This window comes from Aedes albopictus, chromosome 3 (assembly GCF_035046485.1).
Source record: "Aedes albopictus strain Foshan chromosome 3, AalbF5, whole genome shotgun sequence".
In the NCBI taxonomy this organism is placed as follows: domain Eukaryota; kingdom Metazoa; phylum Arthropoda; class Insecta; order Diptera; family Culicidae; genus Aedes; species Aedes albopictus.
The window spans coordinates 444,052,908-444,079,290 of NC_085138.1; the positions used below are offsets into that span (position 1 = coordinate 444,052,908).

At 41.6% G+C, this 26,383-nt stretch overlaps 2 protein-coding genes and 2 long non-coding RNA genes across 7 annotated transcripts in view; 2 read left to right on the forward strand and 2 right to left on the reverse strand.

The window, feature by feature from the left end:
* On the forward strand, nucleotides 1-25,760 carry LOC109432721 (uncharacterized). Its single transcript, XM_062856646.1, has 7 exons — nucleotides 1-384; nucleotides 607-663; nucleotides 802-924; nucleotides 12,203-13,126; nucleotides 13,189-13,425; nucleotides 23,689-23,919; nucleotides 25,052-25,760. Exons 1-7 carry the CDS (start codon nucleotides 376-378, stop codon nucleotides 25,610-25,612), a joined length of 2,142 nt encoding a protein of 713 aa, XP_062712630.1. The 5' UTR covers nucleotides 1-375; the 3' UTR covers nucleotides 25,613-25,760.
* Nucleotides 1-26,383, reverse strand: part of LOC115254207 (protein nubbin) — a 475,087-nt gene that overhangs the window by 121,896 nt on the left and 326,808 nt on the right. The gene's annotated exons all lie outside the window — the stretch shown is intronic.
* Nucleotides 13,734-16,064, forward strand: LOC134289909 (uncharacterized). The gene is made up of 2 exons (XR_009998750.1): nucleotides 13,734-14,304; nucleotides 14,362-16,064. It is a non-coding gene; the product is annotated as an uncharacterized LOC134289909 (long non-coding RNA).
* Nucleotides 19,766-22,479, reverse strand: LOC134289908 (uncharacterized). Its single transcript, XR_009998749.1, has 2 exons — nucleotides 22,245-22,479; nucleotides 19,766-22,173 (listed from the first exon to the last, which is right to left on the reverse strand). It is a non-coding gene; the product is annotated as an uncharacterized LOC134289908 (long non-coding RNA).

Sequence of the window (26,383 nt, forward strand, 5' to 3'; positions counted from 1 at the left end):
AATCGAGCTCCAGAATATTTACTTTGATCTCTCAGTGTACCTTTATTTTTAAGTGTTACCTGCAAAAATGGGTACTTTTTACACTTTAAAGAGTATGCCGAGTTCACAGTGTATCCCGCCCATGTCAAATAATTTTTATTTTCGCTTTTACTTCAGTGTTCAAAACTTTTCGATCCTTCTTTGTGTTACCGCGCTTTATTGTGAACGGATCGGCGCTCGCTCCGCTCCGTCGATTGCAGTGTCGGAAAAAAGAAAAAAAAGTGCTGCAAATAAAGTGCTGTTAAAGCACCAACGAAGAATTAAAACGAGTCTAATGATTAAAGTGTCGTAGTGAAAAAATTAATGACCTAAAGCGAAGTTGATCCGCTCTACAAAATGGAGGCGGTAAGTGGAATTTCTATTTATTTGTGACCTAACCTCTACGGGGTCTCCAGATAGTCTAGTGGTTAAGGCTATGAATCGCCAATCCGGAAAGGCAAAGAAAGCCCTTAAATTAATGTGATATGCTCTCATTGCATCAATTCATAGTCAGATCTAAGCCTTATTTTGCGTTGTACATTAAACATGTATATTTTATCAACTAATTACCATTTCTTTTTCTTCTAGAAATCCCGAATGAGCCATCGCCGACCAAGCACCCGGGCCCACCCTAACCTCCAAACCGTGAGTAATTATTGTTCAAAAATTTCTAGAAGATAGCCGAAAATGTTCGGGTTGTAGATCTACAGAAGCCATATCCAGTGGACTAACCAAAAGTTGTACGATGAAAACGAATGTAGTGATCTTTTTTTTATTCCACAGTCCCAGGAAAATCTTACCAATCGACAGAAAAGAGCACAACAATGGCGAGAGAAGAAGGCCCAAAAAAAGGCTGCTTCGTCGTCGTCCACTCTTCCGGAATCGACAAAAACACCCGCTGATCACGTAAGAACTTGACTTTTATTAAACTTTAACTATTAAACTGCCGTGAATTGCATATCAGTCCCATATTTGCTGGATTTCTATGCGAATGGGACAGAAATGCAGTTCACGTCAGTAAACTATCGCTTTTTACCGGGGGACTGTAGGGAAGGGGAGGGGGGTGTGCTGGCCAAAGTCAACGCTCCATACAGATTTCAGAAATTGTGTATGAACGAAAGTTTATGATGGGGTAGGGGGCGGTCTGAGATGGCCATAAAATGATTCTACGTAGTTTATGGACAGCGCCTTTGTGAATTCTGGTTAAAATTCGACTTACGATCCAAGGTCGTTAAGACCAAGACCCATATACTAATCAACTCAGCTCAACGAATTTTGCAAACAAACAAGCTCATCAAAATTTAAATATAGTAAACGTAGGGTATTGCGCCACTTGGGCGGTGGCTTCTATATTCGTCTGTTTTCCACTATAACTCAGTCAATTTTGAACCAATTGACTTGAAATGTTGTACACGGGTACCCAAGCAGCACCTATGCTTTCTATGCTTTGGTCTAAATGAGTTGCACTAGAAGCGCACGAAACTTCCATCTTGTCAGTTGAGTTGCATTTCATCTCCGAAATTCGTAAAGTTGCGGCTTTGTTTCATAGAAATCACAAATTATATGGTTATTTACTTTTGCGTAGGGGCATTCAATGGGATTCCCACACGGGTTACACACATTGCCCATTCAGGAGTCTGACTGGGCCTATTACCCTCCCTCAGTTTGTAATATTCTCACCAACTTGGAATTATATTTTCCCGATACATAAATGACATCGACAAATGTTCGATATACTAGGCAGCAGCATGATCAGTATAACTATATCAGAAGACTTGAAGATCTTATTTTACAGAACTGTCTGCCACTGCTTATACATTCAGCTATTCCAATCATTACTGCAAAGCACATCGGCCACATGTCCAAAATCAAAGCTTCCTGGAAGATATAATCCAAGCCCAGGGCAGTCTAATCAAACTGCGTCTCGCCCGAAAATTACGACTTGGCTGGTACTCCCTAGACAATCTGCTCCGATACATTGCTCTCCCGTTTCCGTTGCAGCTGCGACCGCTTGTCTGGCACTGTTCAGAATTGATCACCTCACCATACAAAAATCCAGTTCACTACTTTCAATCTAGTACTTCACTGATTTCTTCCTATTGTATTGTCTTTCATTAGAATGTTTTCATGAATTAAAAAAAAAAAAGACATGTTTTGTAAATTGAAATATTTTTTCTTGTTTGCATTTTTTCTACTTTTTTAGCGTGTAGAAATTTTTCAATATTATATGAAAGATCACACGGTTATCTAAAAGCCACCCATAGGGGGAGGCGGGGCAGTATGGACAAGGTTTTTGCCAACTTTACCTGGCAAGATGTCAAAAAAGTTTAGTTTTTTGATGCATGTATCCTTTTATTGCGCATTGCGCGGTTATAAGTGCGACGATGAAGTGCGGAATCTCAAATAAAAGTGCGATTTTGCGTCAGATCGTTCCGGTGTCTTCACCGCACTTATTCATTAGCTCGTGAGGTGAAGACACCGGAACGATTTTATGCAATATCGCACTTTTATTTGAGATTCCGCACTTTGTCGCAGTCCAGTTAGAAATGCAATAAACTATATATCTATTTAGCATTTATTGCATAAGAGTGTTCACGAAGAAAAATGATTTATCCACTTCAAAAAATGTTTTGAAAAATGTTAGTTTTTCATGACCGTCTTCAAGCATACGGGGCAGAATGGACACCCCCATGGGGCAATATGGGCACCATGAGACTTTTACGAATTTCGCACATTATTTACACCTATAAAGGGGCCGTCCATTAATTACGTAAGGGTTTATGGGGGGAGGGGGGTTTGAGAAATCTTACGCGCCATACAAAAATAGTTGGGTTCTCATACAAAAAATCTTACAAGGGGGGGGGGGTGGGGGTGTCAAAAAATCGTAAAATTTCCCTTACGTAATTAATGGACAACCCCAAAGTCATTTCATTACAAAACAACTATTATGGATGAATAATACGCCGAAGTAGTTCATTTTTGTTCAGTTAATTTAAATTCAGGCTGTTTTGGATATAATGTAGCTTCGTTTTGGTCGGCATGTACAGCTGTTCTTAGAACAACTATTTTCCACTGTTGTCGTTTTTTGACCAATTTGTTTCAGCCTATGTCTACTATAGTGAACTTTTAACCGAAAATATACTGGAATCTAGGGGCAAGACAGATCAAACGAGAGCAAATCTGTGTTCGCAGTGTTGTTCAGAATTCCTCACAGTTCTTTAGAATTTCTCCCATTTATGCCAAAGTGTGATCTGGAACCAATGTCAAACTGCACAGTGTGGCGTGTGCTGAATGAAAAATGAAAAGTTTTAGGGATGTCTTTCAACAAATTCCGTCGATCATTGATAAAAAGAGTAACTCAGAATCTCTCAGAGTTGCTCTCGTTTGCACAGTGTCTTGCCCCTAGACTGGAATCGAAGAATTTGGTTGGTTTGTGATTTATGTTATATTTTTGACTTGCCGCAACTTTCAAAAAGTTGAGTGTCCATTTTGTCCCGGTAGCAGAAGATATTTCCAAACTAGATTTTTGATATAATGAAGAAAATATAAACATGTTAAGCATGTAGATACAGCAAAACGGTTGTATGACATTTGCCAGAAAGCCACTTGCCAGAATGCCACTTGCCAGAATCCGTTTGCCAGAATGGACCCTTTCCCAGAAAACCATTTGCCAGAAAGGACATTCCCCGGAAAAAAGTTAATGTTCATTTTATGTTTGGCTAGATTCTAGGCCAGATTACCCCACGTGTCCACCTGAGACGAGACTCGCGAAGACGGTCTTCTTTTTCTCCACTTTGTTATTTTTTTCTTCTTGCTATCTGTGTTGACATTATGTTTTGGGCTGGTGGTTCAAACACGTACGTGACCGCATCATTTCACATGCAGTGTGACTGAATCCCATTCACGCATAAAATCATGTTGAGGTGAAATTTTGCATCGCCAACAATTGCCAAGCAAACTAATCATTGGAATATTTTGTATTCAATTTATTTTTGACAGTACAGGAGAAGAAAATGTTGCTCGGAGAGAATTTTTGCTTCAGAATTTATCTCGGATAGCAATACTTTTCTCGTTTTAGGTAACGTAATCAAACGGGCTACAACTGACAGCTCAGTTGAGCTACACTTGACGTTGCTTTTTTTCCTCTTCGCGAGTCTCGTCTCAGGTCTCCACTAGACAGAAATGTCTTGCCATTTTGCTGCCAGAAAGAGAAAACGTAACAGAAATGATCAACACCGCTGCTTTCCATGCAAACAGCGAGAGAACATTTCTGTCATCCCTGATAAAAAATGAGGGGCCCAGAATCATAGGGGTGTAAGTGACCATTTTGTCAATTTTGAGCTGAGCATATCATAAAATTCTTCAGAATTCAAGCTTTCAGGAACTTTTTTTAAGATTGTTTATACGATGATTGGAAAAAATACAATAAATCAGAGAAAATTGGGTTGATTTTGAAACTCCATACATTTTGTATGAGATGAAAAATTGGTCAAAAACTTTAAACCTCATTTACTCGAAAGTGGATTTTTGTCACTTACACCCCTTTGCTTCTAACCCCCTCAAATATCATAAAAATACGTTAAATTTTATTGTTACAACACCATTTTTTCGAAAATTATTCACCATTAAACGTATTGTAATTTGCACAGCACACTCACCATCATCCCCATTGTTCTATACCATTCGGCGAATGGTAAATGGCACTTTTACAATAAAAAATGGTGGTCGTTATGTATCCTTATCATACACTTTTTCGCGAAAAACAATAGAATGTATTGTGTTTTTATGAGACATTTTAGGGCAATTTTCAAAAGAAAACAATATATCTTAATGTTTTTACATTGTTCTACATATGACAAAACGGTGATCAAGCAACATTTGTCACACAGGCTGTATTTTTAAGCTCCTTATATTGTTAACTCCATACGCGATTTTTACATCTCATGAAAAAGGTTATTCTTTCCATAACATTGTTGTTATGGGGCCATATAGCCGAGGCGGTAAACGCACGGGTATTCAGCATGACCATGCTGAGGGTGACGGGTTCGATTCCCGGTCGGTCCAGGATCTTTTCGTAAAGGAAATTCCCTTGACTTCCTTGGGCATAGAGTATCTTCGTGCCTGCCACACGATATACGCATGCAAAATGGTCATTGGCAGAGGAAGCTCTCAGTTAATAACTGTGGAAGTGCTCATAGAACACTAAGCTGAGAAGCAGGCTTTGTCCCAATGAGGACGTTACGCCAAGAAGAAGAAGAACATTGTTGTTTGGCGATCGAACTGCTAAATTTCCCATCAGACAATTTTCCGAGCAATTTTCCTTCTTTTCATCAAAGGTTGTTCTTTCTAGAATTGTTGTTTTGTGGCGATCAAACTACAAACTCTGTAGTAGGTTCGCCCTTCTTTTGATATAAGGCTGTTCTTTCAAATTACGCTGTTAAAGATTTGGCAAGCGACAAAACTGATAACTTTCCCTTCTTTAAAAAAATGGGTCATTCTTACGAGTGAATGACAGTATCACTCGTAAGAATGGCCCATTTTTTTAAATAAGGGAAAGTTAGCGTAATTATGAAGTGGCCATACTGCTATCCCTTTCATAAGAGATGTATCCTTCTTTTAATCTAATGTCGTTTTCGTTTTTGCGGTGGAGCTGCACCGGTGTAGCACTTTTGCACCGAAAATGTTCGTTTTTGATTTTCGTGCTGCACCGGTGTAGCACTTTTTCTGCACCGTTCAAGATAGTGCAGCACTCAAAAATTCGAGAGTGTAGCGAGTGTACACCGTGTCCACCAATCAACGCTTGCAAAGTTGTAAATATTTTGGTTTTTATTCACGCACACCACTGCACCGAAAATGTTCGTTTTTGCAGTGAAAAGTGTAGCACGAAGCGGTGTAGCACCACCGCAAAAACGAAAACGACATAAGGTTGTTCTTTCGAGTTGCTGTGGTGCAGTATCATCATCGTCCGCGGCCATCAAGTCTCAGGACTTTTTGACACAGCATTCCGTGGCATAACGTCCAAACATTCAAATGGTCACGTAGTCCTAGGAAGAGGCACACATTTCTGAACTATATTTCGTATGAAAATGTATCATGAGGGACAGTTTGATTCCGGATGTTATGAATAGCCCCTGTCTAGGCCCCTGTGGTGGTCTTTCAGTAGTAATTCTGACTGTATCGAGGGTGAAATTAAAACATCTTTACTACTTGATTTTGGTAGACCATGATTTATTTTTGTTTTGTTTTATTTCAGTTTACCATGTTGCTTAATGTTTACATTTCATGGTGCTTTTGAATAGAATTTTGTTGTTCTTTTTACCATAGGCTGACCATCCGTCCCGTATTTAACGGGACACCTAAATTTCCAAATGCTCGCTACTAGTACATTGTTCATGCTTTTGACTAGATGTTTCGTCCTTCACAGTTAAAATAGCATTATTAACAACATCCACTTCTGTTTTTGGACATTCACATCTTTTTTGATGGGTTTCCAATTTGTGTCCCGTATTTAAACGGGACAAATCTGGTCAGCCTATTTTACCATGCGCGTGGTAGAGGGCATGCAAGAACATGGTAAGTTCAACTATCGTGAAATGGTAATAGTTACTATTAATGTGGTTCCCCCATTGGTACTGTCACGATTTTTGTTTACAATTTAAAAATTTCTGATAAACAAATATAAATACTTTTATTGATTAAAACAAATAAATTACATTCATAAATACAAAAATATAAATAAATAATAACTTTCTTTTAAAACACCTGCTTGGAGATTCCTTCTTTATTGGCTTTTTGAAGATGTGCAGATTGTTGTTTTCGAAGGTGGCATAAATCGATAGAACTGGGGACAGATCCGGCGCTGGAAGTTCTTTTCAAGACTCAGTAGAAGCTTCGATGATTGGATGACTGGGAACTAAAGCTGCTGGCGCTAGGGTCAATGTGCTTCCGTTGGAGGTTGCTTGTTCGAGCTTAAATTGGAAGTCCTGGCAGTGCCTTCTTCATGAAGAGAGTGGCAATTCGGCCCTGTGCATTCAAAGAATACTCCTGGAAGTGTTTGCAACCTTTCCGTGTGCTGATGGTTGATTTGCCTCTGGTTCAACGTTGCAAAAGCATAATACTATACTTTTTCTTTCAGTGTAGACCCGAAAAGTTGTGGTTGGCAACCCGGCCAACATAGCGCTGGGCGATATTTTATGTTGCGAAACGTCAAGTCGCACGCAATCAAAACAAAATAACATGAAAAATAAAAAAAAAGTTTTCAGTTTGCCAAAGATCAGAGATGCTGTACCGGATGATTTTTGAGATTTTATCTTGTTTTACCGGCGGTTCGTGGTTTCGGAGGTTTCCGGGAGTGATTAAGTTGATTCTGCCCCTGCAGAATAATGATAGTTCCTGAAAAAAAAAATCGTTTTGTGGATGCTATGACCAATATTTAGTGAATGTCACCCGAGACCGCCAGGGTTTTCAAGTGCTTAATCTCAAGCGTTTCTGCAGAATTTCTCCAGGAGCTTTCAAAAATTCATTCAGCTTTCTATGTGAATTTCTTCATAATTTCCTCTGGAATTCTACCAAGAATTCTTCCACGATTTCCCCAGGCACTTCACCAGCATTTCCCTGGCAATTGCTTCAAGTTTTCCGTAAGTTCCCAGGACATTCATACAGCGGTTGCTCGTGATTTTTGCAGGTGCCCCCCGGCAATCCCTTCAGGAGTTCCCCAGGCATACTCCCAAAATATGTCCGGTAGTTCATTAGCGACTTTTTTTGCAGTTTTGCGGGAATTCCTCGATGGGTTCACAAATTCAAGCATAACTTTTCAATCCGACGTAACTCGAGAATGTAAACAAATCCGGGTTAACCGCTGCATGCATGATTCATAAAGCAAATTGAAGAATCCACATCACTGTTTGATGATTTATTGCTTAATTTGTTTAACTAAGCATGTTATTCGAAACGACGTATCTAACTATTTTGATGTTTAAAACATTACTGATAGATACACCGTTTTGATATATGAGAAAACCAAACGACGTATCTAGCCAAAATCAAAAGTAACAGATACACCAAACTGGCACCATACAAAAGCGACGTATCTGGCATGACGTATCTCTAACCAACCCGGTGTATGTATTTTTATCAAAATTCATTGTGAAAATGATATGGAATGAGTAGGTTTTGTTTTTTACCTAGTACGTGCTATATCCCTGGTGATGTTAAGCACGAAAAAACTTATGAAAAGTCTTTTTATAAAAAACTATTTTAGTGAAATGGTCGTCAACATTGACCATGAATTTACTCAGATCAGTGAAAAAGTTAGATACGTCGATTTGAAAAATTATGCTTGAAATATTCTTCAGTAATTTTTTGGGAACCCCTAATGGGTTCTCCAAGAATATACCCAGAAGTTTCACAGGAATTCCTTGTAAAGGTAATCAAGAATTTCTCCAACATCTACGTAAGATCCTTCCATGATATTCCTGAGAATTTCTCTTATCTCTTAGGAAATTCCTCCATAGTTTATCCGGAAATTCCCTCCAACAAAATTTACTTCAGAAGTTTCCCGGGAATTTCTTTAGAATATCCCAAAGAAGTCCTCCATCATTTATGTCAGAATCATTCGTGGATTTCCTTAGGAATTCTTCCAGGATTTTTGCTTATTCCTGTAGGAGGAGACCCATCTACCCACGATTTTAGTACAGGGGAATATTGATTACATTCTAGTAATTCGGATTTTTTCAATAAAAGTCTCGAGTTTCTCGAGAGTACCTCCAGGAGTTCTTCAAGAATTTCTCCAGTAGTTCATTAGGAATTTCCCCAGCATTTCCTCAGGAATTCCTTCTGAATTTCTTCGAAAAATCCTCCAGGAGTTTCTCCTGGAGTTCCCTATAGAGAATTCTTATAAGAATTCCTGGAGGAGTTCCTTTGAATTTCCTCCAGGAGTTGATTGGGAGTTCATCGAGAATTGTTCCAAGAGTTCCCCGTCAGGAGTTCTTCGAATATTTCGCCAGGAGTTCCTTGTGATTTCATCCAGGAGCTGATTGGCAATTCCTCGGCTATTTTTATGAGTTCTTTGGAAATTCCTACATTTCCTCGGTAGTTCGTCAGAAATTCTTCTACAATTTCCGCGAGAATTATTATAAGAGCTCTCCGCCAGGAGTTCCCCGGAAATTCTTCCAGATGTTCCTCGGGAATTCTTCCAGCAGTTCCTCGGGAATTCTTCCAGGAGTTCCTCAGGATTTTTTTAACATGTTCCTCGGGATTTTTTTTTCAGAAGTTCCTCCAGAATTCTTCCCGAGTTCCTCAGAAATTCTTCCTGAGTACCTCAGGAATTCTTCCAGAAGTTCCTCGTGAATTCTTCCAAAAGTTCCTCGGGATTTTTTTTCCAGAAGTTCCTCCAGAATTCTTCTCGAGTTCCTCAGAAATTCTTCCCTAATACCTCAGGAATTCTTCCAGAAGTTCTTCGTGAATTCTTCCAAAAGTTCCTCGGGAATTGTTCCAGAAGTTCCTCAGGAATTTTTCTAGGAATTCCTCGGGAATTCTATGAATTGCTCGGGAATTCTATGAATTCCTCGGGAATTCTTCTAGGAGTTCTTCCAAAAGTTCCTCGGGAATTCTTCCAGAAGTTCACCGGGAATTCTTCCAGAAGTCCCTCGGGAATTCTTTCAGAAGTTCCTCGGGAATTGTTCCAGAAGCTCCTCGGAAATTCTTCCAGAGGTTCCTCGGGAATTCTTCCAGAAGTTCCTCGGGAATTTTTCCAGAAGATCTTCGGGAATTCTTCCAGAAGTTCTTCGAGAATTCTTTCAGAAGTTCCGCTTGAATTCTTCCAGAAGTTCCTCGGGAATTGTTCCAGAACTTCCTCGGGAATTGTTCCAGAAGTTCTTCGTTAATTGTTTCGGAAGTTCCTCTTGAATTTTTCCAGAAGTTCCTCGGGAATTCTTCCAGGAGTTTCCAGAAACTCCTGGAAAAATTCCCGAGGAACTCCTGAAGGAATTCCCACGTAAAATTTCCGAAGAACTCTTGGAGAAATTCCCCAGGAACTCCTGGAGTTATTTTTAAAAAGGTCTTGGAGATATACCGGAGGTTCTCCTGGAGGAATTCTTGAGGAGGCATTTTTGGGTACTCCTGGAAAAAATACCGAAGAACTGCTGAAGGAATTCCCGAGCAGGAGAAGGCACTCCTGGAGCATTTCCTAGGAATTCCTGGTGAATTTTTCGAGGAACTCCTAGAGAAATTCTCGAAAAACTGCAGGAGTTATTTCCTGGAGAAAATCCCGAAAAAGTTCTGGAAGAATTCCCCGAAAACTCCTGGAAGAATTGCCGAGAAACTTCCGGAGAAATTCTCAAGGTACTGTCGAGGAACTTCTGGAAAAATTTTCAGGAAACTCGTCGCGAAATTGCCGAGGAAGACCTTCAGGAATTCCATAGGATTTTCTGGAGGAATTTCCCAGGAACTCCTGGAGGAATTATCGAGGAACTCCTAGAGGATTACTCTAGGAACTCCTGGAAAAATCCTTAGGGAACTCCTGGAGGAATCCCCAGGGAACTCCTTGAGAAATCCTTAGGGAGGAATCCCTGGATAACTTGTGGAGGAACCCTTCAAGTACTATGGAGGAATATCCGGAGGAATTCCCGAGGAACCCTTGGAGGAATCCCCAGGAAACCCCTGAAGGAATTTTCGGGGTACTACTGGAGGAATCCTTAGGGAACTCCTGGAAAATCCCCGAAGAACTCCTGGAGGATTCCCTGGAGGAATCCTTAGAGAATTCCTGAAAGAACCCCAAAGGTATCATTAGGGAACTCCGGGAAAAATCCCGGGGAACTAATGCAGAAATTCCCGGGAAGCTTCTTGATGAATCCCCGGAGAATTCCGGAAGAATCCCCGTAAATTTTACGAAGGAATTCTCGGGGACCTCCTGGAGGATTTCCAAGAAAATCTCAGAGAGCTCCGGTAGGAATCCCCATGGAACTCATGGTGGAATTTGTGGGAGCTCTTGGAGGAATTGCTGGGTAAAAATCCCTGAGAAAATCCTGAAAAATCCATGGGGAATTTATTGAAAAACTCAAAAGAAGTCAAAGAGAAATTTCTGAAAATTTCCAAGTGATATTTACGAGGACCTTCATAAAGTTTTCCTGAGATACTTCTTGAGGAATTCCTGATGAACTCCTGGAGTAGTTCTCTAAGAATGAATTAACTACATCGGCTGTTTTACTACTCTCCGCATCGACCAATGTGGCGCCAGCGTCTGTGCGCGAAAAATCGCTAAAAGTAAATCGCAAAAATATTGTATGGCGAATACCATCTAAAGGCAAATTCTTCAAAGTGGAACACATTATTCGAAAAAATATTTGGTAGTGGTTGTGCACAATGGTGACCACTATTAAGCCTACCAAATATTTCTTCGGGAAAAGCTTTGTATTTCAAGTAAATCAAGTTTAGATGCATTTCGCCACACAAAATTAAACTGATTTACTCCTGCTGATCAACTGTGTCTGCGCGCAAAGCGGGTAGTCCATTGCTGGAGAAATTATTGAGAAACTTTTGGGTATCTCCTTGAGGATTTCCATGGAGAATATCTGGAGAATTACCCGGGAGACTGAATGATTTTTTGTGGAACTCTTGTAAATTTTTCCGTGGAACTGCGGAAGAAAGTTCCAGGAAAATCATGAACGAAATCTTAGGGAAATCTTGAAGGGATTCATGCATAATTACTGGAGTATTTCTTGGAAAATTCTGAAGGGAATTTTCGGATATTTTATGGGGAAATTTCCAAAGAAATTTTAATGAAATTTCTAGTATAAAATTCATCACACATTTAGGGAAACTCTCGTGGAATTCCTAGAAATATATCTGAAGAAGCCGGGAATCTTGGAAGTATTCTCGAGGAATTCCTAGAAGAATTACATGAAAATATTGCAGTATTCTCGGGGAAATCCTGGAGATATTCTCGGAAAGCTCCTGGGGGTATTCCCGGAGTACTCCTGGGTGAATGTACGCGGAAGTTCTGGTGGAATTTCCAGTGTTATTCTAGCGAAACTCCCGAGAAAGTCTTGGGAATTATTGAAGAAATCCTTGCGACAATTTTAGAACCACTTCTTAAAATATGTCAGACGCATGACATTGGAGAAAAATCGATTTTCGCCAATCGGAAAACTCTGATTTTTAACCTTACTGTTTTAATATATTGTAGCGCGAATCTGAAGAAATAACACCGATCGCCACTGACAACATCACAATGATGACCCACTCCGATGGTACAAAATCGCCGTCCGCTGATCATCATCCGAATCCTTCAACTGGATTGATGAGCCACTCCGCTGAACAATTTATTACGATTGCTTCGGCTGCCACTGAAAACTACACGATGATGAGCCGCCCTGAAGAAAACAATATTCCATCTGCTGATCACCCTCCGATCGCTTCGAAGGCCGCTGCCGCTGGCAATTCCACAGTGATGAGCCGCCCCGAAGAAAACAATATTTCGTCTGCTGATCACTCTCCGATCGCTTCGAAGGCCGCTGTCGCTGGCGACTCCACAGTGATGAGCCGCCCCGAAGAAAACAATATTTCGGCTGCTGATTACCCTCCGATCGCTTCGAAGGCCGCTGCCGCTGGCGACTCAACAGTAATGAGCCGCCCCGAAGAAAACAATGTATCGTCTGCTGATCACCCTCCGATCGCTTCAAAGGCCGCTGCCGCTGGCAACTCCACAGTGATGAGCCGCCCCGAAGAAAACAATATTTCGGCTGCTGATTACCCTCCGATCGCTTCGAAGGCCGCTGCCGCTGGCGACTCAACAGTAATGAGCCGCCCCGAAGAAAACAATGTATCGTCTGCTGATCACACTCCGATCGCTTCAAAGGCCGCTGCCGCTGGCAACTCCACAGTGATGAGCCGCCCCGAAGAAAACAATATTTCGGCTGCTGATTACCCTCCGATCGCTTCGAAGGCCGCTGCCGCTGGCGACTCAACAGTAATGAGCCGCCCCGAAGAAAACAATATTCCATCTGCTGATCACCCTCCGATCGCTTCGAAGGCCGCTGTCGCTGACAACTCCACAATGATGACCCGCATCGCAGAAAAGAAAATTCCTTCCGCGGCCGATGTTGAACAAGTGAGTAATTTTAAGTTACATGATGCTAACTTGAATATATATGTTATATTTGCTTTACGTAGATGCTGATCTCTCCCGCTGAGAAAATCACTCCAACCGTTTCGATCGCCGCTCACTACTCCACGATGCCGATCCGCCGTTATGAAAAAAATATCTGTGGCTACCCGTTTGCTAATCACCCTCCGAGCACTTCCAAGGCCGCTGCTGCTAACTTTGACAAGATGATGACCCACCCCGTTGAACAAAATAATGCTTCCTCTGATCACCCTTCGACTGATTCTACTGCCGAAATTCAACAAGTGAGTAATCAGATTGAACCCAAGCAACACACATGTTGTATAAGAGTTACGACAGCGCACGTTGTGGTTGTATCGAAGTTTATTTTACGTAATTCTAACATTTGTGCTCATTCTGCGAATGGAGTGACGTGAGAAAAGTCGGAGTCGTATATCGAGGTGAGAAATCTCGACTCGAATGAGGTGACTCTCCATTTGATTTACACGGCGAGTCACTTCATTCGAGAGTGGATTCCTCATCTCGATATACGACTCCGACTTTTCTCACGTCACTCCATTCGCAGAATGAGCACAAATTTGTGCTCATTCTTCACGTTTATTCTGCGTGTCGTACGACACGCGACGACAATTCTCACCTCGTTGTCACGCGACTCTTGTCGCTTGATTCTGATTGTCGTCTCGAGTGAGGTGAGAGCTTCATTTTCGATGTGAGAAAAGAAATGAACCAAAACAACTGCGATGTTCATCTGCCAAACTGTCAACGCGGTGGTGTTTAGCGAAAGCGCTTGAAATATGGCGTATTCAATTATTGATATTTTTAAAATTGTATTCCGATCTTGATTTTTTCGGAGTAAAATAGGAAATTTCTAGAAAAAGTCACGTATTTCATATGTTTTCATCTTGTTTTAATGCTTAGGTGGTAATCAAATTAAACTTTATTACGGTACACCGACATTTGCAAAGTTATTTACATGACGCAACTATAATTTCGTTTGGCCCTTATTTGAGTTCACAAAATTAGTCTTGTTTTGCTGTATCCCGTAAACTTCTATGAACAAAATTGTTTCAAACTGCTGATATTTTTGATAGTGACCGGGAAAAAACCGTAAAAATTATTAGAGCCGTTTCTCCCAATTGTTGCTGAATAAATAATTCATCCAGGTAGGTCGGCTGCATGGAGTGCGAAACATTTTATTTAAAATAAAATCAAAATTGCAGATCTAGAGTGTGAATCGTTTGCCATCACTAGCTAATCCCTGGGAAAACAACTGCGGATGTTCAGCCGCGTCAAAACGGAAAAAGTGCTGAACTCCAAGGTGAAAACACGAGCGGATCAAAGTACATCCGTGACCGTGGTTCTAATTACTTGACCGCAGAGGATCCTGGTGAACAAATCTCGTGATGTAAATGCCGGACGCGGCAGATAAGGCTGTTAAAGATGGTCAGTAACGCGGCGGATTGGTGTCAACCGTGTTAATTCGAATGATCAGCTGCCAGCATCCGGCAAACGAGCTGAATGGTGTTTTCGAAGACAATGGGAAACCTGCGGATGTTTGTATCACATCCGCAGGTAGCGAAATGATCGAATGTGGCCAATGATTTGTATACATGAACAAGTCCCTCCTTGGCTTCGGTGCGTGACGTTTTACACCTTCGTGAAGAAATCTATGCCCATTTTCCGGTTTCGATCTAGGTACTTGTTCTTGATTTTGGCAGGTTGAGTATACCACCTTCGCGTCGCGTACCATGGAAATAGTACGCTTGTTATACACAGCGTGAGCGTGGTGCCGCTGATGGTGGTCGAAAACGAGACTGCTGTATAGAGACAAAAGTGTACCTAAACGACTGTGTTGAAGATATCCTAACTGTTTTTAAAGCAATTTTAAATGAATAAAACAAAATATGCATTGCAATTTATTTTCAATTTATCACTATCATTAATTCCTACTACGCAATTATTCTTATATGTGAAAATCCACCTGGAAAGTAGGAAATACGTGGATTTTTTGTGTACTAAATAACTGGAAAATCCTCAGAGAATTTCAAGGAGGATGACACAAGTTTTGCGAAGCCGAAATATCTCAATAAAGACAAAAAAAAGTAAAACTTTTGCGGCTTTTACTGGTTTATTTTCGTCTTTTCCGCCGTCACCTATACTGCCCCCACTCGCATAACAGTCCCATCTTTGCTGGGATTCCTATTCATATGGGACAGTTTTGCGAGTGGGGGCAGTATAAGAAGGTTAAAAACACCACTTGGAGAACCGACTTTCGATCCGAGGCCCGCCGGGCCGATGTTATGCTTTTGGTCAAAAAATCCGAAGTGACCTACTTATCTATTTAGAAATGTCGCAACTCAATTTGGATTAGTGCATATTGTAGTTCTTAATTAGCTCAATAATGCGCAATAGAAAAACTAGATTCAAATTTACTTCGCAGCTGCAAATTCGCCTGTGCTTCGAGCGACGACTTCGATTTGGTGGTGCGACGATAATACTTGGTTACAGAGATACCATTCGAAGAGTATTTCAGAGTAGTACAATTTAGTTATTTAGAATTTCTGGTGGATCATTGAAGACATGCGTAGAAGTTTCTGGAAAATATCTGACGACCCTCTTAACGAAACCCCCAAAGTATTTTTTCTCTGATCTATTTTGATCTTTCTATAATATGTATGTTCAATATGTAGAAACATATTGAACAGAATTCTAGGAGTAATCTGTTTCGAATAGAATATCAAAAATAATCTTATGTAATATATTAGAATGAACTCTCTTATGATTCCTTCTGGGACTCCTCCAGGGATTCCAAAAAAATGCTTAAGAGTGATTTATTTAACAAAAAAATATATATAAAATAAATAAATAAATGCTCCACGAATTCTCCGGAGGGTTTCTTGTGGATATCTGAATGATTTTTAGACATTTTCTATCAGAGTATTTTTTATATTCGAAAACTCGAAAAAAATCCTATGTATTCCTACGTATTTTTTGCATAATTCTCGATCTTTGGGATTGCTACAGCGGTGGTCGCTAAATGGTCTGTAGAAAAACTGCAGCTATCAAGCGGAAGGTGTAGTCTAATCTTCCGGGAATTTTTCCAGGAGATCCTCCGGAAATTCCTCCTGAAGTTCATCTCTTCCGGCAAAATTGATAAATTTCCATATTTTTTTTCTGGAATTCCTCCAGGAACTGTTCCAAAGTAGGAACGTCTTTCCTCCGGAAATTCTCTCCGGAGATCCTCCGGGAAATCCTCCAGACATTCTTCCAGGAAAATACATAAATTTTCCGAAAATTCCTCCAGGAAGTTTCTCCGGACATTTCTTCAGAAGTTCCTCCAGAATTTCCTCAAACAGTTTCTCCGGGAATTCCTCCAGAAGTTCCCACGAGAATCCTCCAGGTTTCCTGGAGCATTTCTCCAGCCTCCAGGATTCCTGCGGGAGTTCTTACGAGAATCCCTCCAGGTGTTCCTCCCGAAAACCTTTAGGATTCCTAGAATTCCTCATGTGCTTCTTCCAGGTTTTCTGGAGCTCCTCCAGGATTCTTGGAAATTCATGCAGGAGTTCCTCCGGAAATTCCTCAAAGAAATCTTCCGGAAATTCCTCCAGGAGTTCATCCGGAAATTCATTCGGGAATTCTTCCGGAAATTCCTTCAGAAGTTCCTCAGAAAATTCCCTCAGGAATTCCTCCATGAATTCCAACAGGCGTTTCTCCAGGAAATTTATGCAGGAGTTCCTAAGAGGATTTTTCCTAGTATTCTTGAAAGACTCTAGGATTTCCTCCCAGAATTCCTTCAGGAGTTCCTGCGGGAATTTAGCATGAAGTTCTTTCGGGAATTCCTTCAGGAGTGCCTCCAAGAATTCCTTAAGGAGTTCCTTCGGGAATTGCTCCAAAATTTCTCCGGGAATTCTAAAAAAGTTTTCCCTAGAAAATTCCGCCAGGATTTCCTTCGGGAACTGTTCCAGGAATTTCTCCGAGAATTTTGTCAGGAATTTCTTCGAATATTCTTCCAGGAGTTTTTCCGGGATTAATTTCTCCGAAAAATCCTTTAGAAATCTCCGCAGGAAATCCTTAAAGGAATTCTTGGAGGAACTCCTGGAAGAATTCCCGAAAACACTCCTGGAAGAATTCTTGGAGGAACTTCTGGAAGGATCCCCGGAGATATTCCTCTCGGAGAAATTCCTGCAAGAATTCCTAGAGAAACTCTTGGAAGAATTCTTGGAGGAACTCGTGGAAGAATTCCTCGGAGTCCTGAAAGATTTCCCGAGAAAACTCCTGCAGAAATCACCCGAGGAAGAATTCCCAGAGAAAGTCTTGCACGAGTTCTTGGAGGAACTCCTAGAAGAATTCTTAAAGGAAGGTCTGAAAGAAATCCTGGTGATATTCCTGACAGAATTCCCGAGGCAACTCCTGCAGAAATCACCAGAGAAAATCCTGAAAAAAATACCGGAGCAACTCCCGGAAGAATTACCGCAGGAACTCCTGCAAAATTCCTGAAGGAACCCCTGCAGAAATCTCCTGGAAAAAACCCTGAAAGTATTCCTGGAAAAACTCTTTGGAGAATTCCCGATGTAACTTCTGCAAGAATTCCTAAAGTCATTCCTGGAAGAATTCCAGAGGAAACTTCTGCAGACATCCCCGGAGGAATTCCTGGAAAAAATAAGAGGAACTCCTGCAGAATACCTAGAAGAATTCCCGGAGGAACCCCTGGAGGAATTCCCGGAGGAACTCCTGGTGGAATTCCTAAAGGAATTCTCGGAGAAACTTCTTGAGAAGCTCCAGGAAAAAAACTCCTGCAAAAATCTCCGGAGGAACTCGTCGAAAAATTCCCGGAGGACCTCCTGCAAGAATTTTTTGGAGGAACTCCTGCAAAAATTCCCGGAGCAACTTTTGGTGGTATTTCTGGAGGAACTCCTGGGGAAATTTTCGGAGGACTTTTATAGGAACTTCTGATAGAATTCTCGGAGAATCTCCTGCATAAATTACCGGAGAAACTCCTGAAAGACTTCTTGGTGGAACTCCTGGAAGAATTCCCGAAGGAACTCCAGGAAAAATTATTGGAGAAACTCCTGGAAGGATTCTAAGAGATATTTTTGGAAGAATTCCCGAGGAAACTCCTGCAGAAATCCCCGGATGAACTTCTGGAAGAATTACCGGAAGAACACCTTGACATTTCCTCAACTTACAGTAATCACAGTGTTAAAAAAAGGATCCTGTAGGTTTTTTTTTAATTCCCGAAGGAATCCATGAAAGAGTCCCTGTTGGAATTCACGAAGAAGAGGGAAAAAAGACAAGAAAAATGTCTGAAGAAATTAAGGGAGCTATCCTTAAACAAGTATCAAAAACGATTATTGTAGGAATTCTCGAGAAACTTTTCCATGGATCTTACTGAATTCCTGCAGATATTTCTACTGCAGTTCCTTCGGGGACTTCTTGAAGGATTCCCCAGAGGAACTCTCTTATGATTCCTTCTGGGACTGGTTTATTTAACAAAAATATTTGCTGAGTCCGAGGCTGAGTCCTTTGAAGCTTCTCCAGGGAATCCTTCGGATTTTTTTTCAGAAAGTGCCTTCAGAGATGCCTTCGGGACTTGCTTCGGGAATTCCTCCAAAATTTCTCCGAGAATTCCCAAAAGGAGTTCCAAAAAGAATTCCTCAGAGAACTCTGCCAAGAATTTCTCCAAATATTCTTCCAGTCGTTCCGCTGGGAATTCTTCCAGGAGTTTCTGCGGGATTAAGTAATTTATCTGAAAATTCCTGGAAGAATTCTTGGAGGAACTCCTGGAAGGATGCCCGGAGATATTCCTGAAAAAAAATCTCAGAGAAACTCCTGCAAGAATTCCTAGAGAAAATCCTGGAAGAATTCTTAGAGTAATTCTTTGAAGAAATCTCAAAGGAACTTATGGATAATCCCTACAGGAACTCCTGTAAGAATTCCCGAACAATTTCTGCGGAATTTTTCGAAGGTACTCCTGGAAGAATTCCCAGTGGGTTTCCTGTAAGAATTATTGGAGGAACTCCTGGAAGAACTTTCGGTTGAACTCATGCAGAAATCCGTGGAAGGAAGTCTTGGAAGAATTCTTGGAGAAGTTCCTGGAAAATTCCTGAAGTCACCCCTGGAAGAATTTTTGGAGGAACTCTAGAGGAATTTGAGAAAGAATTCCAGGAAGAATTCTAGGAGAAACTCCTAGAGGAATTCCCGTAGAAATTCTCGCAGGAACTCCTGGAAGAATTCCACAGAAAACTCTTGAGGAACATCTGCAGAGATTGCCGGAGGAATTTCAGAAAGAATTCCCAGAGGAACTCTTTGTGGAATTTCCGGAGGTACTCCTGGAGGAATTCCCGGGTCAGCTCCTGAAAGAATTATAAAAAAAAACTCCTGCAAGAATTTCCACAGGAACTCCTGGATAAATCCCCGGAGGAAGTCCTTCAAGAATTCTTGGAGCAATTCCTGGAAGATTTCTTGGAGGAGCTCCTGGAAGAATTCTTGGACGAATTCCTGAAAGAATTCCGGAGAAAAAACCTACAGAAATCACCAGAGGACATCCTGGAAGAATTACCTGGAAGAAAAATCTGCAAAAATCCTGCAGAAATCTTCGGGAGATCTCCTGGAAAAACCCCTGAAAGAAACTCCTGCAGAAACTACCGGAGGATTTCCTGAAAGATTTCTTGGTCGAACTCCTTGAAGAATTCCCGATGAAACTCCTGCAGAAATCCCATAAGGAACTTCTGGAAGAATTATCGAAAGGTCTCCTTGAGAAATCCTGGACAAACTCACCGTAATCAGTGATAAAAAGGATCCTGGAGGATATCTGGAAGAATTTCCTACAGAATCCTGGGAGTTCAAGAAACAGTTATTCGAGAATTTCCCCAAAATTCGATCTATTCTTTCAAACGAAATTTTCGCAGAATTTTTTTTCGAAGACATATATGAAGGAATCTCTTAAGAAATTCCAGATGGAATCCTTGAAGTAATTCATAAGAAATCCGTTAGGAAATCTCTGCAGGAGTTTCTGAATGAATCACGGGTGGAATACCTGAACAATCTCAAAAGAATACATGGAAAAATAATCAAGAGAAAGTCTGAAAGAATTCCTTCCGAGAAAAAAAAATCGAATCCATTTTCGAAGTTCTCGTACGAATTTTTGAAGGCATCGTCGGTCATTAAATTTAAAAAAGAAAAGGATAACTGACGCTAAGTTGCTTCTCAATAAACTGAAATAACCTCGATTTGTATATGTATTTCATTTCATGTTTATATTTATTATAACAAAATAAATATCCAATTTTCGAAGAAAATGTATTAAGGGATATCATTTTCTGAAAATGTTTAGATCCAGGTGGGCGGTTATGGCGAAGGGGATACTCTATATAAAGCACAAAATAATCCAGGGAAATCGAGGTGCAGCTTTTCAATTTCCATAAAAGCAGATGTTCTTTTCAAAAACTGCCAGTGAGTTCAAAATGGCCTTGATAGTTACCATGATTCTCCGGCGCATGTTTCCGGATTGGTTTCGGTGGAAGACGACCTTCTATGCTTCTGGTGTTGCAAGTGGCTTTGGAAAATATCGGGTAGGGGCATCTGGGGTAATACGCACTGTCGAGGCAAAACGCACCCCCTTTGTTTTTCAGGGATTATTGGTTTTAGAGCTTTGAAACCTTATCAGTCTTATAGAACGTCTTAATAAATGAGCATCTGGAAAATTTTACATATCTGCGTTACGTAATTAGTGAGAAAAATGAATAAAATCGAAAAGCACGATTCTGATGTAATTTTCCCGATCGTTTGTCGAATGATTTGATGGTGAAAACCGACCAAACATCTAATGATGTTGTGTTTATTCAGTTTATTGAGGGCAATGCTAAGCATAGGAAAAATAACTTAAACAGTAATCTACGTAAATTATATATTTTAAACTATTTTATTTTTTGCTATTGATTGGGGCAATATGCACTCCATTGGTTGGGGCAAAACGCACCTATAGAAAACAAGCTGTAATAATATCTATGAGTGCTCTGTAAGTAATCGCAAACAAAATTGAGCTATTGTTTGTCTTAAAACCTTATAATTTTGTAATTTTGTTTATTTATTCTTAAAAACATGCAATTTGTATAAGAAGTAAAAAGATTTCTAAACTCGACGGTGCATCTTGCCTCAATGTTGTGGTGCGTCTTGCCCCTTTGTTTGAGTGCATCCTGCTCCATTGTTGTAGTGCATTTTACCCCGACCAAGGGTGCATACTGCCCCGCATAAACATACGAAACCGTAATGTTAGTCTTTACAAAAAACGTTATTTTCAAGAGCTGAACTGTATTAAGGCTGAAATTTTGTTTGGTTTCTCTTAGAATGAAAGTATATGCAATGATTGCATGCATTAAATCAATAAATTATTGCCTTTTTATATGCATTTGGACGCATCTTCCTTAAGTGGTGCGTATTACCCCAGAATCCCCTAGAGTGCAAATTGTCGTCGCAGTTGAGGGTTCGTTCAAATATTACGTAACGCTAAGGGGGGACGGAGGGGGTCGAGCGATGCGTTACGCTTCATACAAAATTTCAAAATTTTCCATACAAAAGTTGTTACGTGGGGTAGGGAGGGGGTCTAAAATTGTCAAATTTTGCGTTACGTAATATTTGAATGAGCCCTGAAACCGAAGTTCCTCACACGCGACAATCGAGTTTTTTTTTCAAATCCATACGTGAAACCTAACGTCGGACGTAGTGCCAGTGCGCGGGGCAGCGGATCTGGCCCTCTATCCAGCGCACTTTGCCTGACGCACGGTTTGGGAGAAAAAATCAATTTTCGCGTGCGGGGAAACTTCGGTTACCGCGACGACAATTTGCACTCTACCCGACCGATATTTTCCAAAGCCACTTTGCCCACTTTGCCACACAAGAAGCATATAGAAGGTCGTCTTCCGCACCGAAATCAAGCCGGAAACATGCGCCGGAGAATCATGGTAACTGTCGAGATTTTCAACTGCTCGGCGGTAGCTTGAGGAATAGGTCCCTTTTTGCATATTTTGGTCGATCTGTAAAACAGAAAACAAAATATTTGTAATTAAAGACGATAAAATAATCAAAGTAATTAAAAAACACTTACCACATTCTCCAATTTGATGTTTTTCCTTCGCTGTCGACTCCTCCCGAGGTCACGACAATCCTCACATCAAAACGTCACTTGAATGCGACATTTGTCGATCTGAAGCGACTGTGGGAATGCGGTGAGAGTTCATCGGTGTTCACCCACACCGACTCTTGTCACCGCATCCGCCTACGGGAATCGGGTGACACATGCGACACGACTTTTGTCACGTCGCACGCCAAGCAGAATAAGCACATCTTGTGCTCATTCTTGTGCTCATTCTGCGAATGGAGTGACGTGAGAAAAGTCGGAGTCGTATATCGAGGTGAGAAAACTCGACTCGAATGAGGTGACTCTCCATTTGATTTACACGGCGAGTCACTTCATTCGAGAGTGGATTCCTCATCTCGATGTACGACTCCGACTTTTCTCACGTCACTCCATTCGCAGAATGAGCACATGTGCTCATTCTGCGAATGGAGTGACGTGAGAAAAGTCGGAGTCGTATATCGAGGTGAGAAATCTCGACTCGAATGAGGTGACTCTCCATTTGATTTACACGGCGAGTCACTTCATTCAAGAGTGGATTCTTCATCTCGATATACGACTCCGACTTTTCTCACGTCACTCCATTCGCAGATGTGCTCATTCTGCGAATGGAGTGACGTGAGAAAAGTCGGAGTCGTATATCGAGATGAAGAATCCACTCTCGAATGAAGTGACTCGCCGTGTAAATTGTGCTCATTCTGCGAATAGAATGACGTGAGAAAAGTCGGAGTCGTATATCGAGATGAGGAATCCACTCTCGAATGAAGTGACTCGCCGTGTAAATCAAATGGAGAGTCACCTCATTCGAGTCGAGATTTCTCACCTCGATGTACGACTCCGACTTTTCTCACGTCACTCCATTCGCAGAATGAGCACAAATCAAATGGAGAGTCACCTCATTCGAGTCGAGATTTCTCACCTCGATACACGACTCCGACTTTTCTCACGTCACTCCATTCGCAGATGTGCTCATTCTGCGAATGGAGTGACGTGAGAAAAGTCGGAGTCGTACATCGAGATGAGGAATCCACTCTCGAATGAAGTGACTCGCCGTGTAAATCAAATGGAGAGTCACCTCATTCGAGTCGAGTTTTCTCACCTCGATATACGACTCCGACTTTTCTCACGTCACTCCATTCGCAGAATGAGCACAACAAACATGTGTGTTGCTTGGGGAATTTGTGCTCATTCTGCGAATGGAGTGACGTGAGAAAAGTCGGAGTCGTATATCGAGGTGAGGAATACCGTCTCGAATGAAGTGACTCGCCGTGTAAATCAAATGGAGAGTCACCTCATTCGAGTCGAGATTTCTCACCTCGATATACGACTCCGACTTTTCTCACGTCACTCCATTCGCAGGATGAGCACAACACGGAGCTAATTTGAATGTATTTGTTATATTTGCTCTACGAAGATGCTGATCTGCCCCGCTGAAGAAATCACTCCAACCGCTTCGGTTGCCGCTAACTGCTCCACGATGCCGACCCGCAGCGATGGGAAAAATATCTGTGGCATCCCGTCTGCTGATCACCTTCCGAGCACTTCCAAGGCCGCTGTCGCTGACTTCAAAAAGATGATGGCTAGCTCCGCTGAACAAAATGCTTCCGCTGATCACCCTCCGATCGCTTCGACTTCCGACATCCAAGTGAGTTATTAGATTAAATTTGACCTCATTTGTGCTCATTCTGCGAATGGAGTGACGTGAGAAAAGTCGGAGTCGTATATCGAGGTGAGAAATCTCGACTCGAATGAGGTGACTCTCCATTTGATTTACACGGCGAGTCACTTCATTCGAGAGTGGATTCCTCATCTCGATATACGACTCCGACTTTTCTCACGTCACTCCATTCGCAGAATGAGCACAATTCTGCGAATGGAGTGACGTGAGAAAAGTCGGAGTCGTATATCGAGGTGAGAAATCTCGACTCGAATGAGGTGACTTTCCATTTGATTTACACGGCGTGTCATTTCATTCGAGATAGGTGTGCTCATTCTGCGAATGGAGTGACGTGAGGGAAGTCGGAGTCGTATATCGAGATGAGGAATCCACTCTCGAATGAAGTGACTCGCCGTGTAAATCAAATGGAGAGTCACCTCATTCGAGTCGAGATTTCTCACCTCGATATACGACTCCGACTTTTCTCACGTCACTCCATTCGCAGAATGAGCACATGTGCTCATTCTGCGAATGGAGTGACGTGAGAAAAGTCGAAGTCGTATATCGAGGTGAGAAATCTCGACTCGAATGAGGTGACTCTCCATTTGATTTACACGGCGAGTCACTTCATTCGAGACGGTATCACCTCACCTCGATATACGACTCCGACTTTTCTCACGTCACTCCATTCGCAGAATGAGCACACTCATTCGAGTCGAGATTTCTCACCTCGATATACGACTCCGACTTTTCTCACGTCACTCCATTCGCAGAATGAGCACAAATGGAGAGTCACCTCTTTCGAGTCGAGATTTCTCACCTCGATATACGACTCCGAATTTTCTCACGTCACTCCATTCGCAGAATGAGCACAAATGGAGAGTCACCTCTTTCGAGTCGAGATTTCTCACCTCGATATACGACTCCGAATTTTCTCACGTCACTCCATTCGCAGAATGAGCACAAAATGCGCTCATTCTGCGAATGGAGTGACGTGACGGAAGTCGGAGTCGTATATCGAGGTAAGAAATCGGGACTTGATTGAGATGACTCTCCATTTGATTTACACGGCGCGTCATTACTGGACGATCTCTAATGTATTCACTCTGTTCTGCTGCAGGTACCAGATAATTTGGTCCCAGAGGTTATCATAAAAGGCCGTGATGCTTGGCAAGTGTTATGTTCTCTGCGAGCTGATGAAATAAACGCCTACATAAAAAACTTGGAATTCGGTTTTAGATTTAAAACCGAGAACATCCCAAACAAAGGAAAGATGCGCTATTACGAATGTAGCAGAATTAAGGCCAGGTGCAAACCGCAATGCGCACGGAAAGTACTGGTATTCATACCGAATAACCAGCACGATGTCGTTGTCAGCGCTAGAGGCAGTCACTCCTGCTCAAACGCCCCTACTGACCATCTTGCGCGGACCCCATTGGCAGCAGATGATCAGCACTTCATTGAGGCAATGCTAAAAGCTGGCCACCCAACGAGGGATGTCAAAGCAGGAGTTAAAGCAAGGAACCCCAAAATTTCGAACAATCAGCTGGGATACGCTGTTAAAATCACGAAAGTGAACATGTTTGGCAATGGAGAGCTATCTCTCGGTAAGTTTCAGTCTTCTCTTACGTTCTTTTCTTACAAAACACAACACACACGTTGGAGTCAGAAATCGAAGTAACAATTCACTTTTGAAATGAAGTGACTCTCCATTTCAGTTACACGTGTGTTCATTCTGCGAATGGAGTGACGTGAGAAAAGTCGGAGTCGTATTTCGAGATGAGGAATCCACTCTCGAATGAAGTGACTCGCCGTGTAAATCAAATGGAGAGTCACCTCATTCGAGTCGAGATTTCTCATCTCGATATACGACTCCGACTTTTCTCACGTCACTTCATTCGCAGAATGAGCACAAAAGCCTACGCTCCATACAAATGTGCTCATTCTGCGAATGGAGTGACGTGAGAAAAGTCGGAGTCGTATATCGAGGTGAGGAATCCCGTCTCCAATAAAGTGACTCGCCGTGTAAATCAAATGGAGAGTCACCTCATTCGAGTCGAGATTTCTCACCTCGATATACGACTCCGACTTTTCTCACGTCACTCCATTCGCAGAATGAGCACAAAATTTTAAAATTTTTGTATGGACGAAAGTCTACGAGGGGAGGGGGGGGTCTGAGATGGCCAAATTTTGGTCTACGTAGTTTATGAACAGCCCCTTAGATGAGAGAATTGCCTAACTGGAAAGTCACGTCAGCAAAGCTTTTACATATGAAAATGCTATGCTTGGGGTCATGCCTAGCATTCAATATGTCTAGATTGAGTTTTAATAAGGGCGAAAGTAACAATCGTTTTCACGAAAGTGATCGATTTCTCTTCATCGACTCTCTCTTCTGCAAATTAAAGTGACAAGATGCAAATTCAATTGAACTTCTTTACACTTAGACGCTAGA

Excerpts from the sequence above, each read along its gene's own strand:
- LOC109432721 (XM_062856646.1), top strand. Across the intron at positions 13,127-13,188 it reads CCGCGGCCGATGTTGAACAA|ATGCTGATCTCTCCCGCTGA; the intron begins GTGAGTAATTTT and ends TGCTTTACGTAG. Across the intron at positions 23,920-25,051 it reads CTTCGACTTCCGACATCCAA|GTACCAGATAATTTGGTCCC; the intron begins GTGAGTTATTAG and ends GTTCTGCTGCAG.